Source organism: Culex pipiens, chromosome 2 (assembly GCF_016801865.2).
Source record: "Culex pipiens pallens isolate TS chromosome 2, TS_CPP_V2, whole genome shotgun sequence".
NCBI classification, from domain to species: Eukaryota; Metazoa; Arthropoda; class Insecta; order Diptera; family Culicidae; genus Culex; species Culex pipiens.
In genome coordinates this window covers 85,941,737-85,961,468 of record NC_068938.1, presented here as the reverse complement: position 1 = coordinate 85,961,468, position 19,732 = coordinate 85,941,737, and the positions used below count along the sequence as shown (strand labels likewise).

General features: G+C 37.6%; 1 protein-coding gene across 2 annotated transcripts in view; it reads right to left on the bottom strand.

Moving 5' to 3' along the window:
- Positions 1–18,949, bottom strand: part of LOC120419796 (transmembrane protein 65) — a 74,468-nt gene extending 55,519 nt beyond the window's left edge. The window contains exons 1-2 of one of the 2 annotated variants that reach the window (XM_039582632.1): positions 18,152–18,949; positions 5,609–5,737 (exon numbers count right to left, since the gene is read on the bottom strand). In XM_039582632.1, the coding sequence (XP_039438566.1) occupies positions 5,609–5,737; positions 18,152–18,509 (487 nt within the window). In that variant the 5' untranslated portion in view covers positions 18,510–18,949. The remainder of the gene's footprint in view (positions 1–5,608; positions 5,738–18,151) is intronic. The other variant, XM_039582633.1, reaches the window with a different exon arrangement.
- Positions 18,950–19,732: the final 783 nt, after the last annotated feature.

The window sequence follows — 19,732 nt, the reverse complement described above, 5'->3', positions numbered from 1 at the left end:
TGACACCAAATTTCTATCTCATCACCGTTTCAGGCTGCAAATTATTGAAAAACACCTCTTTTTTCGCATGTTCAAAAATGAAAGGGGTCGTACCACCCCTCCGTAACGAGATATCAAAAAACGGACCTCGGATTCGTGATCAGGGACAAAAGTTACCCCTTAGGACAAAGTTTCACGCAAATCGAAGAGGGGTCGGGGCAACTGCTGTGTGAGTTGGCGGAGAATTACCCACATGAAAACGGACATTTTTTTCAGTAAATCGATTTCTAAACGATTTTTTTGAATTTTTCTTTGTATGAAAACAATCCGGATGAGCCCGAAGGTTTCCTCAACATCGCCTTTTTTGAGACACACTACTGTATATTTATGAGACAATTGATGCAAAATTGAGACCTTCCATATAAACCCCGAATATTCACATTTTAATGCAACGTCAGGGGTTGTGACTATAGGTAAATACAAGATCCACAACTCGTAATTTCTAATAATTTCTTAATAACAAACACAATTTAACAAAGATCTAATAGTTTTTCAATATTTTTGAAAGAAATGCGAAGTTTGATAAAACATGATTGAAATTCCAATAATTTCAACTAGAAAAGACTTTTGTTTTGGTTTAAAGTTGTTAAAACTTTTTAGAGTAAAACTGAAATAAATTCACCTTAGGTACCATTTTGGAGCAGTCATTCGTTTTTAAAGACATCCAATAGAACCCCAACATTCTCTTTCTTTGATAAAGCCATGAAAGCCATATATGCCACACCAGAACCTTCCAGTGAAAACGTTCCGCTTGGCTCCCTGCTGAGATGTTGTTCCCTCATCGGTCCATTTGCAGTCTTTGTTTAGGGGTGGGAGGTGGGTTGTTCTGTACCACCTCACAGGACTTCCGGCTATGCAGGGGGAAAACGGAAAATTAAAACAGACACACAACACCACGTGTCAAATACCGTTACTACAACGTCAACAGCGAATGGAGGTGTGTTTTGGCACCGGAACAAGCAATCTATTAGGGGGGAAATTAGAACTCCCTCTGCGGACCCAAAATGTGCTTAAATTTTTAGAAGATGAATTTTATCTACAAGATATACCTCCCCGACTGTGTTAACAGTCCGTTGAGATGATGTACTGTTTTATGCGCGTACGGTTGTACGAAAAGGTATGCTAAAATCAGAACAGGTGCCACTTACAAGCGGATCCCACAAAAAAGGCAGCAGCATCAGCCGGAAACGACCCAGGAGGTAATAAAATATTCATTACGTTTTATCAATCACGTCCCCGTCGAGCATACAAGGCAGGCAGCCATGTCCCTCGGAAACAGATGGCTCAACAACACCAACCATGCTGAGGACCCATGCAGGCTCTCGAAATCTACGCCGTGGCGCAACTTGAAAGGACCTGTCGCCTTTTTTTCCCTTCACGAATTTCCCGAGGTAATACAAATCACGCCAAATAAAAAAGCTAATTCAAGTCGCGCGTGAAAGCGCAAAACAGCGCAGGGACACTTTTTTGTGGGGGTCTTGAGAATTTGTGCACCTTCTTTTTTCTGGTGCGGTGGTACCCGCGAGGTAACACAACTCGACATCAAAATGACAAATGAATGGGGAAAAAATACTTATAGGATAGCGAGTTCTCGGAACCGGGTCCTTTCCGACGTGTCTTTGTCTTGTTTAAAGGTATTCCAGTACAATGAAAGATGAAACATGTTTAAGGGGGCCTTCCCAGAAGCACGTAACACGATAGGTAAAAGTGGTTTCATGTTGAACCACCACCTGTTATTATCTCGGAAAAGAAGCTTTTTGTGAGTTCAAACAGATCCTGCTTTAAAACTATTTACTCAGGAGGGAAGGTTCACACTGCACGCCTGAAGTAAGGATATTTCGAAATACATAACACAATGCGTTACTTGAAAGAAGCAGCGAAAGCACCTGGCAAATATATAGAAGCAGGATTCAGCTCTTCCACGATGACTGTGCAGAAACAGCACCGGAAGGTGAATCTTTACTTTTTTTTCCCTTGAGCTGCCAATCACTATACCGTTCAATTGAATGTTGAACCTTTTCAGCGAAATCGGTTCGAGTGCCCGGAAATGATGAGGTTTTTATATTAGATTATCCAATAGAAAATAGATTGTTAGAATCTTACAATATAAAAAATAACAACTCATGGTGTCCGATTCGTACAAAACTTTTGGGACTGTTTTATCCACTAAAATCAACTTTTTCCAAGACATTCTCGTTGTAGGATCTTATTAAAATGGATTCGTTTGATATCTAGAACTAGTATCGTTTTAAATATGATCCATGAATAATTAAAAAAATAATAAAAAAATAACTCAGATTTCACCATTTTGATATATGAATTTCTCCTTAAATGTATGGCAATAAGTGCTCTTTTGGTTTCGAAGACTATTTCTCTTGTTGTATGTTTTTCATGTTAAATTTTTAAGTATATTATTTTGCATTTATCTTGCTTAGTTTATTTTTTATTTATGTATCATCTTTGCAGACTTCAGGTTTTCTTACTAACTAAGCAACATTTTTCATTTATCTTGTTTAGTTTATGTTTGTTTCTGATAGAACTTGGATTTTTCTGCCACCTCCTATCGTTATCTTTTGCCTTTCTAGTTTTTACTTATTTTTACAGTAAATTTTCAAATGTTTAGGTTGTTTTCCACATTTGCTGCTATTATACCATTGTCATTTAAATTGTAGAAAATTGCGTAGAAACATAATCTGGGATAGTACAAAAACTACTGCCTGCTTATTTACAAAAAGATATAGGAAATTTTAGTGAAAAACACAGCCAAGGTTGACCAAAAAAAAAGGCCTTTTGTAAAAACATTCAAAGCTAAAATTTCAACAGTTCGTCTGTCCAATGCCTTTTTAAGATCAAACTTTTGGATGAAAATTTGTTTTTGGTGACTTTTTAGATCCTAGCCTGTCTAGAGACAGTTTTGTCTTACGTGAAGATGGTCCTTCTTTGATTTGATATGGTTTTTTTTTCAGGTGTTTAGAAAAAGATCTGAATAGTTTCAAATTCTTACCTACAAAATTTGAATGAAAATTTACCTCATATTGCCATGATTTAGCCAAGTTCCGTATTTTTTCATGGGCAAAAGAAGAAAGAGTTACAATGGTTCATAATTTCGAAAAAAAAAAGTATTTTTGTGGTTTGGGACCATTCATAAAGCACGTGGATACTTTTTTTGAAATCTCAGACTGGTTGCGCTTGTGTTCGTTTAGATTAGATTAGGTAAGATTTATTTTCATTATTTCCATGTATTTTTTTAAGAACGAAAATCTACATCGATGTTTTGTGCTGCAATATTGGCCGTTCATATTTTTGCAGACCAAAGTTATTTTTTTTTTCAAAACCACCTTAAAATAAAAATTTTGCATTTCAAAATCCGGTGTTTTTTTAAATGTTATGAACTACAACAGCTCATCCGAAAACGATACGTAGAAAGTTGTGTTTCTTCTTGCCGAATATTAATATCTATGTCTATGACATACAATTTTAAATCGGTTAAAAACGCACAGTACTGAATGAAAATCAAATCTTTTGAAAAAAAAAAATACTTTTTAAATATTATTTTCAAATAAAACCCAGTTTTTTTTTGGTATTTACGGCCTAATTTAGCATGGAAAACTTTTTTTAGGCTTCTATACATTTTTTGGGTGGGTCTCGTGGCGCAGGGGTAGCGGCTTCGGCTGCCGATCCCGATGATGCTATGAGACGCGGGTTCGATTCCCGCCTAATCCACTGAGCTTCTATCGGATGGTGAAGTAAAACGTCGGTCCCGGTTTCTCCTGTCTCGTCAGAGGCGCTGGAGCAGAAATCCCACGTTAGAGGAAGGCCATGCCCCGGGGGGCGTAGTGCCAATAGTTTCGTTTTTACATTTTTTGAGTTGTTGTCAAGGATTTTCATGGGTTTTCGGAACCCTAAATCTACACCCAACCGGCGGTCGCATGATTGTGATGCATGGCGGCATGAAATTAGATCAGAATCTGCATGAAATCTGTCCTCATGCATTTTTTGCGATATAGGGGTATGACATTTTTGCCCGTTACCGACAATTATCGACATTACCGACGGCTTTTTGGTTGTATTTCACAAAAAAAAACTTTACAAAACGAGGATTGAACCACCAACTTCTTGGTTGCTGATCCGACACGCTACCACCGCGCCATGGACGCTTGATGAATTATGAGGGACAGAGCGCGAACATATTGTTCTCTCTGGAATGTTGCTCGGGGACGGGCCAGCATTATATGTGTTGGTGAGAAATGCAGATCGCTTAAATGTTTACACGCGGGCAAAAATGATCTACGGGCTTGCTGCAAAAAATGTTTTAAAATGTGACATTTTCTGCAGCAAATCCACTGTTGCAGATTTTGAGATATATTTTTCCTTTGGGTGTAAAAAACTAAACTTTGTTACTGTTTGGATCAAAGTCAAACCGATAAAAAATATTTCAAAAAAATTAACTTTTGTAGGAATCCCAAAATATTTTTGCTGTTGTTGAAAAAAAAGTTCTGATCGAAAGTGACAATTTGGTTGTTGTCTTGTATGTTCTGAAGATTTAAAAGTGTCTTAAATTTTTGAAAGTTTCTTTCAGTAAATCAATTCTAAAATTTAAGTCCAATTTTATGAATTAAAAATTGCCAATATATGCCCTGCTTAAATTCGCATAAATGTCCCATTTGCCATGTTGGTTATCACATCAAATCAAATCAATTTGCATTTTTAGCAAGTGGACAAAACGAGTTGAAATATTGAAAACAAAAATTCTTTGAATTTCAGTTGAACAATTTTATTAAAAAAAATTAACAGTGATTTCATTAATGCTTTTTTTATTCTTGCTTTTTATTAACATTTCTCCTAATTGATTTATTTCGCTTACGAAAAATGTACTCAGAATTGTGTGACTGTTAGAATATTTCTCCAGCTAAATTTAATTGATTTTAAAGCATCCCGCCACGTTACTAAAACCTACACCAGCTTCCAACTGAGATTAGTTTGGTTTCATTTACCACAGTGATACAAATACAAACCGCTGCGTTGCAGCGTAATTAGACAAACCTTATTGAGCGACGAGTTGAGGGACGAAACACAAAATCGATATCCTTGATAATGAGCGTCAGATGGTACGCAAACATTGTGCTTGGTCCATGATGATTGAGGGACGATGGATCTGTTTTTGGTCTACGCTGAAGAAATGTGAAATAATGCTTCATGTGACGCAAGGACTGCCGCAGGTACCTTTTCCCACCTGTTACCAATCAATTGCATTGAGTGCATCTGTTTAAAACTCGATCTACCGTAATGAGCTATTCAACTGCAGCAGGTAAATCGTGCGTTATGAGTTGGGTGCCAAGGGAGGGTGGGGAGTTTAATACGCTATTTATGCAATGCTGTTAATCCCAATCGGAAAGCTAGTAGCACCTGAACCGTGCCAATCCTCTTTTGTGCAAACGCACAGGTTAATTGATACATATGCAATTAGTCTAATTCTAGAACGCCACAGCCAAAACATAAACCAAAACCAAAAACTGAAATAATAACCCAAAACCAAAAATAATTAAAAGATACATAAAATAAAGCCTACCGAACTTTTTCTGCAGCCAATCTTCCGGTACCGCACAGTAGGAACCGGTGGGATCGACGTCCCCAAGCGAGGGCTTTAGCCGTGCCGGACGACCGAACCTACTTCGCCAAACCGTGGCCGCCAACTGTCCTGGAGTGGGTTGGTTGTTGGGTGATTCGTGGGTTGTGGCGACGATGTCGTAGTGTTGTGTGGTCCCCGTGAGTAAAACAGAGAAAATGTTAGCAAAAAAAATGTTGCGTGTTTTGCGCGGCCAAATTGATTGCAGGGTGTTTGTACAGTGTGTGTGTGTTATCATACATTTACACAACTTGAAGCTGAAAAATCGATGACTTGCGAACGGAAATTTTGTGACAGTTACTGGAAGAATGTAGCAAAATTGTCGTACGCAAACCATCCCAATTTTTGCCAAGGCTATGTTCCAGACTTAAAGCTAACTTGGGGCTATTGCAAGGGATCGACGATGGGTACATCGGCACTAAACCGACAAACAAGGGTCCAACAGGGGGTGAAGCAAACAGTATTGTGGACGTAAAATTAATTAAATTATAGAAGGATGTTTGTTTATGCATCCTTTTTCTCCCGAGTACCAAACAGCTTTATCGACCCTCTTCTCTTTCAACAGCATCAGCAGCAGCAGCACCAACAACACAGGCGAGTTTTCCATTAGTACAGCATTAAAAGGCAATTTTTCCATAAGTAATATATCGCAATCTGCTCACTTCCATCTGCACGGCGTTCCAGCGGTTCCAGCAGAACAGACAGACAGGAACAGACAGCGATGGCAGCTTTTGCGAAAACGAAAATTAGGTTTGCTTCGGGAAAAGCCGTCAGACGAGAGGGCAGGCAGCAGCAGCCGATTTGGAGAAATTTTTGCCATATCGTTTTCACTTTTCACGTTTTCATCGTTCCCAGCAATATTGGCGAAGGGGCCTTCTTTTTGATCCCTTCTGAATTTACACTTTTATCACTTTGCAGGGCAGATACTTATGGCATCATTATTTTGGAGATTTTATTCTCAAGATTTCGGTTTGCTGAGTTGGGTGCTTTGGAAAAAGGAAGCTTTCAAAAAGGTTTTTTTTTGTAATTCAATCAATAAAAGTTAATTTATTTATTCCACGAACTTTAAGTTTGAAACAAAAAAATACGATAAATGTATTTTTTATCATTCGTTCGATGGTTTTTATCATTGGTTCGTCAACATAAAAATGATTATATTTTTTTTTTTAATAAACATAACATATTTGACATTAGTGTATTCGATAAAGATTTGGTGTCTTCGGTAAAGATTAAAAAACTCAGTAGACACAAATAACTCCAAAACTAGCAATGTTTTTGAAATGTAAACGTTCCAAACTAGAATTTGTAGATTCAAAAGAGCGTAAGGCGTTATCTGTAAAGTACGTCACAAAAAAATTGGCCAAATTTATTCACAACAATTTGACATTTTTGAACTAATCAATTTTGTTGGCCAGAGAAATTCCAACTTATCGAATAACTTACGCCGTGTCAAAGAGCAAACTTGTCAGGGGAAAATAGTCATCGCTACATTCAAAAGCGTTTTATAGGAAATCGTCTAAGCTTAGGGTGGAATGTTCCATCGAGAAATTTCTGATATAGCTATCTATTTTATAAGGATTTATCATTTATTGGAAACTTTTAATAACTGTTTAAGAAACTTGTCGAAATATGTGTTTTATGTGTCATTTACTTATCAAAATGTGCAAAAGCCAACTTTGTAGAAGGTTGAAAATCGCTAAACATTTTGAAAATTTAGTTTTAACTGAGTTTTTGAATATATGGAAGTTATTCAGAAATTAATATCATAATACGTATTAAAACATGATTTCAGCAAAAATAAAAAGATTGATACATAATTTTTGTGTACAAATATGTATCATCTGTTTGCTCTGATTCAGCTGATACAACCGAAATTTTAGCAGTTTTGCCTTCCCCACCTGAGGTAAGGCTATAATCCTGCTCGGAAAATGAACTTCACTTTGCGCAGTAGCCAAACTGACGCTCTCTAGAACCGCAGAATGTTAAAATATCTTGCCAAGCATAAATTTTAACTAAAAAAACTGTTTTTCGTTTTTTTAAAATACTGTCATCAGGGGTGACATTGGGTCTGGGGGTGAGATTGGCTCATACAAATTTCAGCATTTTCAATTTCACCCATTTTCACCCCCCAGACCCAATGTTACCCCTGATGACGGTAGGTTCTATAATTGTCCATTCCTTGAAATGTTTTATTCCAAAAATTCAGAAAATTTCCAACAAAATTGCCTAAGAGACATTGAAGATTAAATTTCTGATTGCTGAAATACAGCAAATAAAAGAAAATTTAAATTTTTGAAGTCTCATCCAAACATTCTCACATTTTTTAATGCCAATATCTCAGCAAGTAATGGTCCAACATTCAATGTAGAAAAATGAAACATTTGTCAAATTTTACTTTTCAAAAAAAAATATTTTGAAATTTTTAGAATCAAGGCTAACATTTCAAATTAGTCCATAAGACACTATATAGGAATTATGATGTTCAGTTAATTAGTAGTTATACCTAAAAAAAATTGGGCTTAAGAGCGAGTTTTTCACCGATGTGAAACAGGTCGAATCGAGGTGCTCCGATTTGGATGAAACTTTCAGGGTTTGTTTGTCTATACATGAGATGAACTCATGCCAAATATGAGCCCTCTACGACAAAAGGAAGTGGGGTAAAACGGGCATTGAAGTTTGAGGTCCAAAACACATGTAAAATCTTAAAATTGCTCGCATTTCCATAATATTTTAATTAATTCTAAATGGCAATTTTTCCAATCAAATTAACAACTCCAAAACTTCTAACTTACGTGAAATTGTCCGAGGATTCCGAATATGACAAAATTGAGACCAAAAAGTGCCGTCTTCTTGGCCTACAGGGCAAAAACTAACGTTATAAAATGTTTGTTCTAGAAAAATCGTAAAACTATGAGAAAAACTGCGATTGGCCAAAAAGTTAATACCAAAGGCTTATAGTCCATGAAATTCCCTAACTTTTGACCTATGGGAGTATGGGTGTTGGAGGCTGTTGCCAAAAGTTATTAAGGTTTTAAAAAAATCCATTTTTAACAGTTTTTTGCAAAAGCTATGAGAAAAAGTCAAACCAATCCTGGATGTCTATGGCACATTTTAAAGGGCTTCAAAAGACCTTTCGAATGCATCTAAAAGAGTTGGAATTGATGAAGTTTTACGGAAATGCGAGCAATTTTAAGATTTTTCATGTGTTTTGGACCTCAAACATCAATGCCCGTTTTACCCCACTTCCCTTTGTCGTAGAGGGCTCATATTTGGCATGAGTTCATCTCATGTATATACAAACAAACCCTGAAAGTTTCATCCAAATCGGAGCACCTCGATACGACCTCTAGAACAAACCGAGCAGAATCTACAAATACTGCCTCTTAAGTCAGGAAAGAAACTCATGTTATTGATTTTAAGAAGGCTATTTCAAATTACTTTCCAATGAGTCCAAAAGATTGAAGATCTGACTACTATATCAAAATTTATTAGCACTTAAGTGTTATATATACATTGTTTTGAGGTCGGATCATAGAAATATTGATGAAATCGTTGTCCGAATTCGTCATGCGACCCGTCGTTGGATAGGCAATCGAAAGACCTTCCCAATGAGCCTAATAAATTTGGAGATCTGATAACATTATCAAAAGTTATGAGATTATGGGTTATATGATATCACGATATCGGGCATCATTTTCATCAAAATATTCGAGATCCGGCCTCCAAAAAGTGTATAAATAACACTTAAGTTATTTATACACTTTTTGGAGGCCGGATCTCGAATATTTTGATGAAAATGATGCCCGATATCGTGATATCATATAACCCATAATTGGATGGATAATCGAAAAACCCTTCCGATAAGTCTGAGAAATTATAGTAGTGAATTAAAAAAAAGAGGATGTGGCTATTTAATAAGCCCATAAAGTCTAAATAAGAGGAAGCCATCAATCACCTTAAGGTGCATTAAGTAATGATTTTTTCTAAAGGTTGCCATGAGACGCTGATTTGACGTAAAATCACAAAATAAACATCACCTGACATGCCAAAAAAAAACTTCTGCTGGCTCTCAAAAGACGATTGTTACTTCTCATGTGAGCAGTTCTCTAGGATTTCGGTCATTCGATTTTTTTTGTATTTTTTAATCCGGCTGAGAAAGATTAAAAAATACAAAAATTAAAATTGAAGAAAAAAGACCGATTTCGTAGAGAATTGCTCATGTACAAGACGTTTTGGTCACTTTGGCCACCTGGGACTAACAAATCCGGAGCATGGCCCACAATGGGTATTTTTAGTTATTTTTCCTCTAACAACGAAGTTCTTGATTTACTGGTCCCGGGTGGCCAATGTGACCAAAATGCCTTGTTCATGCTTCTGGTAAAATAGCATTCGATTTAGAAATCGAGTGATTTTTTTTGTATGGGACATACAATGCGGATTCCGGTGAACCAATTCCGGACATCCCCTAAAAATTTCAAAAAGGTTCTTTTGAACAAAACTTAATTGTTAATTCTGGACTCAAAAAATGAACCTCCAATATATGTCGGTCTTTACAGTGTTGAAGAAATCAAATTTGTATTCCTCTTGATTTTATTTTCGCTTTTTTGTCCCTCCTCAAAGAAAACGAAACAAAAAAAGCTTAACCAAAGTACCAAACAAAGTACTAGCGTCAAGATTCACCACGCACCATCATTTTGCCCGGCAACACTTGACCTGCAAGAGGCAAACTTTTCCCACCATCCTGCTGCTGAGCATGACAGCATCGCCGCTCGAGGAGCGTCGCAAAGTTTGCAATAAACAAGCAGTTTATTCTTACATAAAAGCTCCAACCCCGGAAGACCCCACGACTTTTGTCGCGCGAGCCCTTCTTACCAGACGTTGCTGGCGGTCTTTTCGGAGGGACGACCATGCAAACTACATGAAAGAAAGTTTATCTTTTGGTTGGAAACAAGTTGAGGGCCACTTGACCTTTAGTTTGTTGTGTTTACTTTCTGATTTTCTGTGCATTGATTTGAATTTAGTTTGAGTTATGAAAACAGAACTTTTATTTATATTAATTCTTGAGTTCCAAAGTACATAAAGAATCATTTGTTAAAAAACCAAAATTCAATTAAGACTCTTGAAGAGTTACAAAAAAGCTCTCATAGTTGAACATAATCAACTTACATAACATAACTACAATGCACAATGCTTGGCGAGAATGTTTTCTTTAAAAAACAAAAACTCTATTTTCCTTATCGAAAAACTTTTCCAAGCACGATGCCATAACAACAGAATAGCGTGCAAAGTTTTCCAGTTTCTAAAAACCATTCGGGATGAGCTGTAAGTGTTGCTTGTGTGTGTTGGTTCTCACGAGACCAATTCGATTCGACAAAGTTGTGCATTTCGGTGTAACAACAACAAACATAAACACAACATGCTTGCTAGCACATTTTCAATTAGACTTGTGTTGGCGTTGATAGCAAGGCTATAACTCAGACCAGCATCCGTCCAAGAAGGATGCGGAAGAAAATTCCCCGGAACCGAAGAGCGTCATTCATTATGAAATAGTTTTGGCCAAACTTCGCGTACACGCCACCAGGATTCACGGATCCAAGATGGGATATGTATACTCGGAGAAATACTCCAGCTGTCCACATTATTAGTATGCTGTTGGAAGCTGCCGTTGCCAGAAGCAGCATCTACGGTCCACGGAATCCATGAATATTCAACGGAAAGTGCTTGCCACTGCCGGGGCCGTTGGTGGTCGGAATTATGTTGTGCCTTTTTTCAAGAATTGGATCCAAATCCTCCTAAGAAGGTACTGTTGTTAGGGGACGGATTCCAGCTTCAAAAACGAAGTTCGAAAGGAAAAACTTTCTTAGAGATATTTTTTATTCCAGGTGATGAAAAAATTGCAATGTTTGCAGAAGGTAACTACTCTGCTTGAAATTAAATGATATCAATGAAATTTACTCAAGTTATTCTGTCCGCCCATACTATAATTTGTACCTAATGGTCAAAATTTGGAGATATAATATGCTTATTTGGCTACCGCAAACCGGGGTGACATTGATAGGATGATTTTGTTTTGCAAAATGAAAAATACGAAATAAATACGAACGTAGTGGTATGAAACCATACCGACCCTGGCAGAAAAGTTTCCAAAGTACCTCAACTCAAGAACAAGTTTCCAACAAAGGTTGAATAGTTTTAATAATTATTTATACTTGAGAAACATTGATAAATAGGATTATTGTAATACTCTCAAAGTGTCATGATTTGCTCAAAGAAAATGAGTTTGAATCGGAAAACAGACTGCATTTCCGACTCACACAAATTTTATTTTTATTAAAAACCTATTTCTAATAAATTTTGAGCAAATGTTTTAACCTTTTATTTACTTAACCTCTAATTTATATACATTTTACAAAAAATAACTAACTTAGATAACAAACACATAGCAGTGATTTTTTTCAAATGCACGTTAAAAGTAACCTTACTAATGATCCATTAGAAGAAGTGGCCAAATGTGGCCCTCGAAGTATGACCAATACGAAATTGAGGACTGATTATCTACTTATAAAATATATAATAATAAATGAATAATATATAATTTTTTATTTTCCTATTTGGATGAACATTCTACCATCCATTCAATACGTTTAAAGAAATTATTTTGCTTCTAAGTTCGTCCATACAAATCTCTATATAAGTTCTAGAGCTGTTTACACAGTAATGCCTAAAATAAAATCTAAATTATGGGAATTTTCTGATCTTTTCAGTATTTTTAGGATCTACAGTAGATCAGAAATATTCATATAAATATCGTATTAGTTTTTAATCAGACTTTCACAGAAAATGTTTTTGATCAACATTGTTCCCTTACATTTTTGTAATGTTTTCAACTTTTAAGTGGGCAGAAAAAAGCAGTTTGATTTTTGGATATCACAGCAAAAAAAAAAAGTTGAAAGATTTATATGAAAACTCACACAGCAACTATGCAAGTTGTTGACATCTTGTTCTAAAAACGTTAAATGTAAACAGTAAAAAACAGTGTAAATTTGGAAGGTTTATTTTTGGAAGGATGAATATTACCTCTTTTATGATGTAATTTTACCATTACACCAGAAAAAGTGGTAAAATTACAAATTGCAAGAAAAAATTAAATTATTAAATTATTTTTTTTTCTGACATAAAAGATTTACTCATTTCTAGATGTAATATTACCTCATATATGATAGAATTTTATCTAACATTTAGACTAAAAAAATGACATTACACCAAAACGTTACTTAATCAGCCATTAGGTGATTGGGGCCTTCCTCACATTCATAATGTGAATACACTACACACCCTTAAAAAGTGTATAAATAACACTTGATCAAAATATCTGAGATCCGGCCTCAACAAAAAGTGAATTAAAACACTAAATTACTTATAACTTTTGATAGGGTTATCAGATCTTCAACATTGGAAAGGTCTTTTAAAAACCTGTCTAAAAATGTATAGCATAACGGGTTTTCTTACAAAAACCACCCTTTTTACAATCTTCTGAAGTTTAGCTAAAATCGTTTTTTTAGAATAACTTTTGACGTATCATAATATTAAATAGAGTCTTGTGGGACCCCAAGATTGATCGAATGAGACCAAAAACTGTCCAAATCGGTTTAGCCAGTCCGGAAATAATCGTTTGCATATTTTTCGGTGCAAGGACCTCCAGACTAGGATGTAACAAAAATGACTTTTTGGCGGGCATTCAGGGGTTTGTTCCGTTGGGCATACTGAGCCCAAATCCCAAATATGAGCTTGATTGGACGTAACAGGAGCTGGCGCTCCGCCCTTCAATTTTAGATGGGATTTAACCCGTAAAAAAGATTTTTTTCAAAAATGACAAGTTTTGAGGCATTTTGGCCACCAATGCGTTTACCAAAAACATCACTGGCGTGTAGGCCAGATCCTTGCGCATCTTTTGGTATATATAACATTGAAGTTTGGAGCATCCTGGAGGTCGGTACAGACCTTCAAAGTTTGGCATTTTTTTCGAAAAATCGGTTCCAGCAAAATCAAATGGCGTCTCGGGCGTCGCGTGGTGCGACGCATATCTTTTTTGCCGGGGCCGATTTTTCGAAAAAATGCCAAACTTTGAAGGTCTGTACCGACTTCCACGATGCTCCAAACTTCAATGTTATATATACCAAAAGATGCGCAAGGATCTGGGGAACGCATTGGTGGCCAAAATGCCTCAAAACTTGACATTTTTGAAAAAATCTTTTTTTACGGGTTAAATCCCATTTAAAATTGAAGGGCGGAGCGCCAGCTCCTGTTACGTCCAATCAAGCTCATATTTGGGATTTGGGCTCAGTATGCCCAACGGATCATACCCCTGAATGCCCGCCAAAAAGTCATTTTTGTTACACTCTACTACAGACATACACATGCACAGACATTTGTTCAGAATTTGATTCTGTGTCAATAGGTGTACGTGAAGGTGGGTCTACGAGGTCGAATTAAAGAGTTCATTTTTCGAGTGATTTTATAGCCTGTCCTCAGTAAGGTGAGGAAGGCAAAAAGTGGTAAAATTAAACATTTTTAAAGGTAAAATTACACATTTTTTATTACATAAAAAATCCTACTGGCAAATCAACGATTAGAGTTAAAAAGTTGGTAAATTGGGAAAAAAAGTTTTCGTGATGTACCTATTTATTTTTGAAAAGTCCTAAAACCTTGCAGAAGACACCAAATTGATCAGAAACAGTGTTGCAAAAGAGTGATAGAAAAGCTATCAATAGATTATCTCTGCACCAAAAATATCCGAAAGTATAGCGGCCGTCACTATTGAGAGATTCGACAGAAACGTGCACGCATCTTGGTGGCGAGTAGAAGCACTACGCAACGATGTTCGGAATGACAGCGTGCTTGGAAATATTATTTTTTTTTGCAGTTTTTGATTTTTATTTCCTTCAAATATTTTTTAACGACGATGAAAGTTATTGTAAAGTGTGGCAATCGCATAAACGAATCGAATGATGTGTAAATCATAGGGGCTGAGTTAATTTTTCATGTTTTTTTCTCAAATTTACCAAAAAGATCTTTTGAAAAATTGATTTAAATATGATTCATTTGATTGATAATGCTCCTTATGTGTGTATTATTGATAGAACAAACTATTAGAGTCATATTACAACATAATTACAATAATTTTCTCAAAAAATTGCCAGTTATTCGAATTTTTCCAAAAAATTCAAAAAAATCACCAAAATGCATTTTTAAGGTCAATATTTTGGTCAAAGGGGAAGAAAAGTAAAGTTTAAACACTTTTACATAACATTTCATCATTACTTTTAACTTTTGCAACATTTAACTCAAGTTATCCAAAATATCGATCATCTTTTTAGAAAAATCGTTTAAATAAAATACCAGTCACAATTAATCACTACAAATCACCACGCATTATGATCGTTAGCGAAATTGCCACACTTTGCAATACCCCACTTTTCTGAAAATGCTTGATTTTTCATCATAAACGCGATTTTTCCCTAAAAACTGCTCAAACTGTATGGGGGCTGTCATTCCGAACACCGCTGGAACAACAGCGAACCTAGCGGAAAAAACGTCGTCGAATTCTTCAATAGCTTGTGAGATTTCTTCATGTGTCTCGTGATTCCCAGCGATGTCATTCTCTCTCTATCACTCCTTCCCTTTTCCTCGACTATTCGCTCTCACCGCTGAGTCTCTCAATCTCTCCGAAAACTGCAATGAGAGAACGTGAGATGACAATTAGGAGCCGACCACGCATAACGTCCCGTTAAACTGCGTTTGCAAAATTGGTTTTGTGAAGGCTTTTGTGGTTAAACGCTGTTGCGGTCGGATGATCGTGGAAGCGGGAATGAGAGAGAAAAGGAAAATGTCAATCGCGAGTGGGTAAACACGAAAACGTGTTCGGCTATGTTCGGCGCTGAGAGTTTCAATGAGGAGAAAAGAGAAGTTGTATTTGAGGCATGAATATTCAGGCGGGATAATTGTAGTTGCTGAGAACTGATATTTTGATATTTTAACAACCCTGATCAGAAAATTCCATCCCAAAATACAGGTTTTCAAATATTCATATGCCCATTTCGTATGAAGAGCCCGCAAAATTGTAGGGCGCCTTGTTTGAAAAACTAAAGATGCAAAATGGCTTTTTGACATAAGGAATACATGGACAAAGCTTCATCCAAAATTAAAAAAAAATAATCTTGAAAAAAAAAATCTATATTCTGGAGAATTACTCTTCTTTAGTCATTCACAAGCATGAGTACTGTTTAACTGTTTATTTCCTAAGTAAATTTGGTCCTTTTATGTTGTTTCATTATACGAGTTTTGAAAAGTCAGATAAACCAATACTCCGGAAAAAAAAAAGCAGAAACATCGCAATTACTTATGAATCCCTGTAATACGTCGTAGTAATGGAAACTCTTCTGTGTTACTGCTGCTTCTGCTGCTGCGGTTTGCTGATGCTATTACCTATTGTTCTTTCCCCTCTATTCCATCGCTCGGTTATCTTCTTTTCGAAACGCGTGCGAGAAAGAAGCCACATAATTAGATATATTTGTGCGGTAATCAAGAGTGATTTCCTGGCGGATAAGGATCCGGCGGATTCCATCTGTTGAGTTAATCTACACCAGATAATGGCGGTTTTCGCAGTAAAAGTCTCACTTGCATACAAAGTTTGCCCACAATGTTGGGTGTGTTGAATGGATAGTTAGAAGAGCTCAAACGAACATAATTTAATCAGAGCAAAAACAGAAAAGCTCAATTCAAAATGAATGCACCTAGTGATAGAGAGTGCAAGTTTGTAGCAAAAACACACTGAATGAATGGAATCGATCAACGACAGGTAGAGCTGCACGAAAGACAGATAACGACTTTATAATTGTTCTATTCCAGCGTGTGCCGGAGGATTAGAGTGACGGTACTGCAGAGACGTAGAGATAGTATGAAATAGGGGAAAAAGTTGATAGCAGTTGGACTAGAAGAGACATACTGCGGCAGTCGGGTGAGTTGGGTGTTTGCTGAGATAGATAGGATAGATTACATAGACAAACATACACGCGCGAGCGCTAAACGAAGAAGTTTGTTTTTCCTGTGATGCTCATTGGCAGAGTTTAGCGTGCTATTCAGGTGGAACGTGTCAACAACACGTAGAATTTCGGTTCGGTTTTTAAGGTAAATGCCAGTCAGTCAACAGGTAGGGCAGTTGAAGTGGTAATACTGTGATTGAAATAGAATGTGCAGAATCTTTGAAATAATACCAAATGAAGAAATTTAAAAGGATACCTTTAATAACCATTTAATACGATCTTCTAGTGAAACTTTATCATTTCCTTCAATATGTCGAACAATATGAAGTTAGATGAAAAGTGATTATATATTGGTGCAATCTTTGAACTCCAACCGCACTAGCCGTGCTCTGACTGTGCTCAAATATTACAATATGAATAATTACTAGCGAACATACAACGGCTGACCTAGTGTTATAGTACACGAGACAAGATATAGAGAGACAGAGATTCGAGCGGTCTACGGAACGACTGTGTGTGTTGTGACTCTAGTGCACGTACAAAAGAGAGAAGATGAAAGCGTTTGTGGGTGGAAGCCACAGGTTGGGGCTTTGCGATGTTTCACAGCTGACTGCTCCCTTTTGGACGGACTCTATACCTTTTCCGTAACAGATAACGCAGCTTCTGCACGGGCCCGAGAATCCCTGGATTGGCATTTTTTTCCATATCGATCAATCGCGCCCACTTCATAGATGAAGGTTAGTTCATTCAATTACGCAATTTGTTTGCAATGATGTCACCCCGCTGAGCAATAGTTACCATTTCGTTGCAGGTACAAACGTGACTAAAACAATCAACCATACTGGAAGAGTAAATTATTTACGGAATTGGCAAACAGCGTGGCTTGTAGACCAACGATAAACAAATTTCACCGTCGACCGCTAGAGGCAACAACAGTGCAAATCGGCGCACCGTACACATCGGATATGAACATCAGATAATCCAAACATTTGCAACCAATTGGCTGGGGCTATTTTTAGACACGGGAGGTTTCGATCTCCCTGCGCGTTCCATCTCTCCCAGCTGCTCCTCTCTGCAGAACACTGCTGGGGCGCGTATCTCTCCACCTTACCGGACTAATCGTTGATGGAGGCAGAGATTCTGAGTATTACAAATGCTAGCCTTGCTTTATGATGTAGGGTAGATGGCAAAAGGTCGATTGAATGTTTCTAGTATTTGGTTGAGAGCAGTCAACGAACCGAAACAGCGCAAAGTGTTCCCCAAGCTGTTGTATACAGAAGTGGACATTGAATCGAATAAAGTTCCGTTTTATCTTACATAGAGTGAGAGAGAGGTAGACCATCGGAACCAGGAGGAGTGGTCCTCGTTGGCGGAAGAGATTTACAGTGTGGGGGAAGACATTTAAAAGCCAGGAGTCAGGATGAGAAATAAGCCGAAATTTCACCTTCAAACTGAGCCTTCTGCTTGTTGGATTCAAACTGCTTCAGCGTGTTCATCAGCAATTCCCTTTCATCTTCGTTGAGACGGTAGACCAGATCGTGCAGCTGCTCGCGCGTCAGGGTGGACGCTGCCTGCGTGTAGCCACGACTGCTGACGATCTGGACCGCTGGGAAACGGCGGTGGCCGTTGACTTTGAACAAGTAGCCGGTTGAAGTACTGCTCGCACTGCTGAAGCTTCTCCCAGCTGGTATCCGGTCTCCACCGGAACTAACTGAGCATGCTGCCACCCCTGGTACATTCCGGGAGCACTGTTGAACCACCAGACAGGACACACGGGACATCGCCGACACACTGGTGTTCATTTTCACTTAACTTTTTCTCTCGGCACAAAACACAAAGCTCCGGAAAAAAAAACTTTTCCTCTACTTTCCCTTGAATTCCTGGAATCCGAAAACCCTCTCTGTCCAAACACAGAGCACAACACCCCCACCAGGAACCGGGCCTTATCACACACTGCTGCTGCTCCTTCTGCACGGAGGCTGCGACGAGGCTCTTTCTTGTGATAACACTCAGCTGGGGCACCGATTACGCATAACCCGACACAAACACACACACGCGCGCACACTCACTGTCACGGCGAAGGAGGACTCCACACGACCGACGGCGACGAGAACAGGAACACTACTGCTAAACACGGATTTTCCTCTCCCGAGGAAAAGCTGGAGCTTCTCACGACACACGAAAAGTTTGCGTTTGTGGTGGAACTGTTTTTGTTTTGATTCGCTCTTTACGATGCATCACCTGACCGAACTGTCAGAACGGTGCAGGGGGCTGTCGTGGTGGTCTTTTTGAGGTTACCAAATTTATTAACTAAAGCTGTAAACTAATCAAAAATATGATATGAATATATCAAGAGTTTTTTTTTGATTAGGTCCTATAAACTAGAGACCCTAAATAGGGAGACTGGTCTAAGCTGGCTAAATCGATCTGGCAACGTATGTTTTGAGCTTGGCAACACTGATAAGTTTTGCTGGGCGTAAAGGCAAATGCTCGTTTGGATACGTCAAACTTGCGTCTGTTTGGGTACGTCAAATTCACTTCGACCAGTCTCCCTATTTAGGATCTCTACTATAAACATATGGAAGACAAAAGTTTATTGGTCCTTTTAAAAAAAAACTCTGGATATGATCAATATGAATACATAGCTTTCACTATCATTTGTTCATATAAATTTTGTTATTTTACGATTATTTATCCATATTTTATTCAAGCCCTAAAAGTGTTCATTAAATTCAAAAATAAAGTCCACAATACATGTCACCAATACCATATCCCTGGTTAGCGACAAAACGAACAGCGCCTCTAGCGGAAATTAACCAAACTAAAATGGGCTACTCAATCGCGCGGGCTTGTACGACCGAAGGAAATTTGAAATACCATGCTGCTCCACATAAATTTAATTTGAGAGAATCGTTCACTGTATTTTCAAGTTGACACAAATAAGCATTTCGTGGTGCAAGGAGAAGATTTAGATCAACTTGCAACGTTTTAGCTCAATTCATGAATAATCGTAACGAGAAAGCAC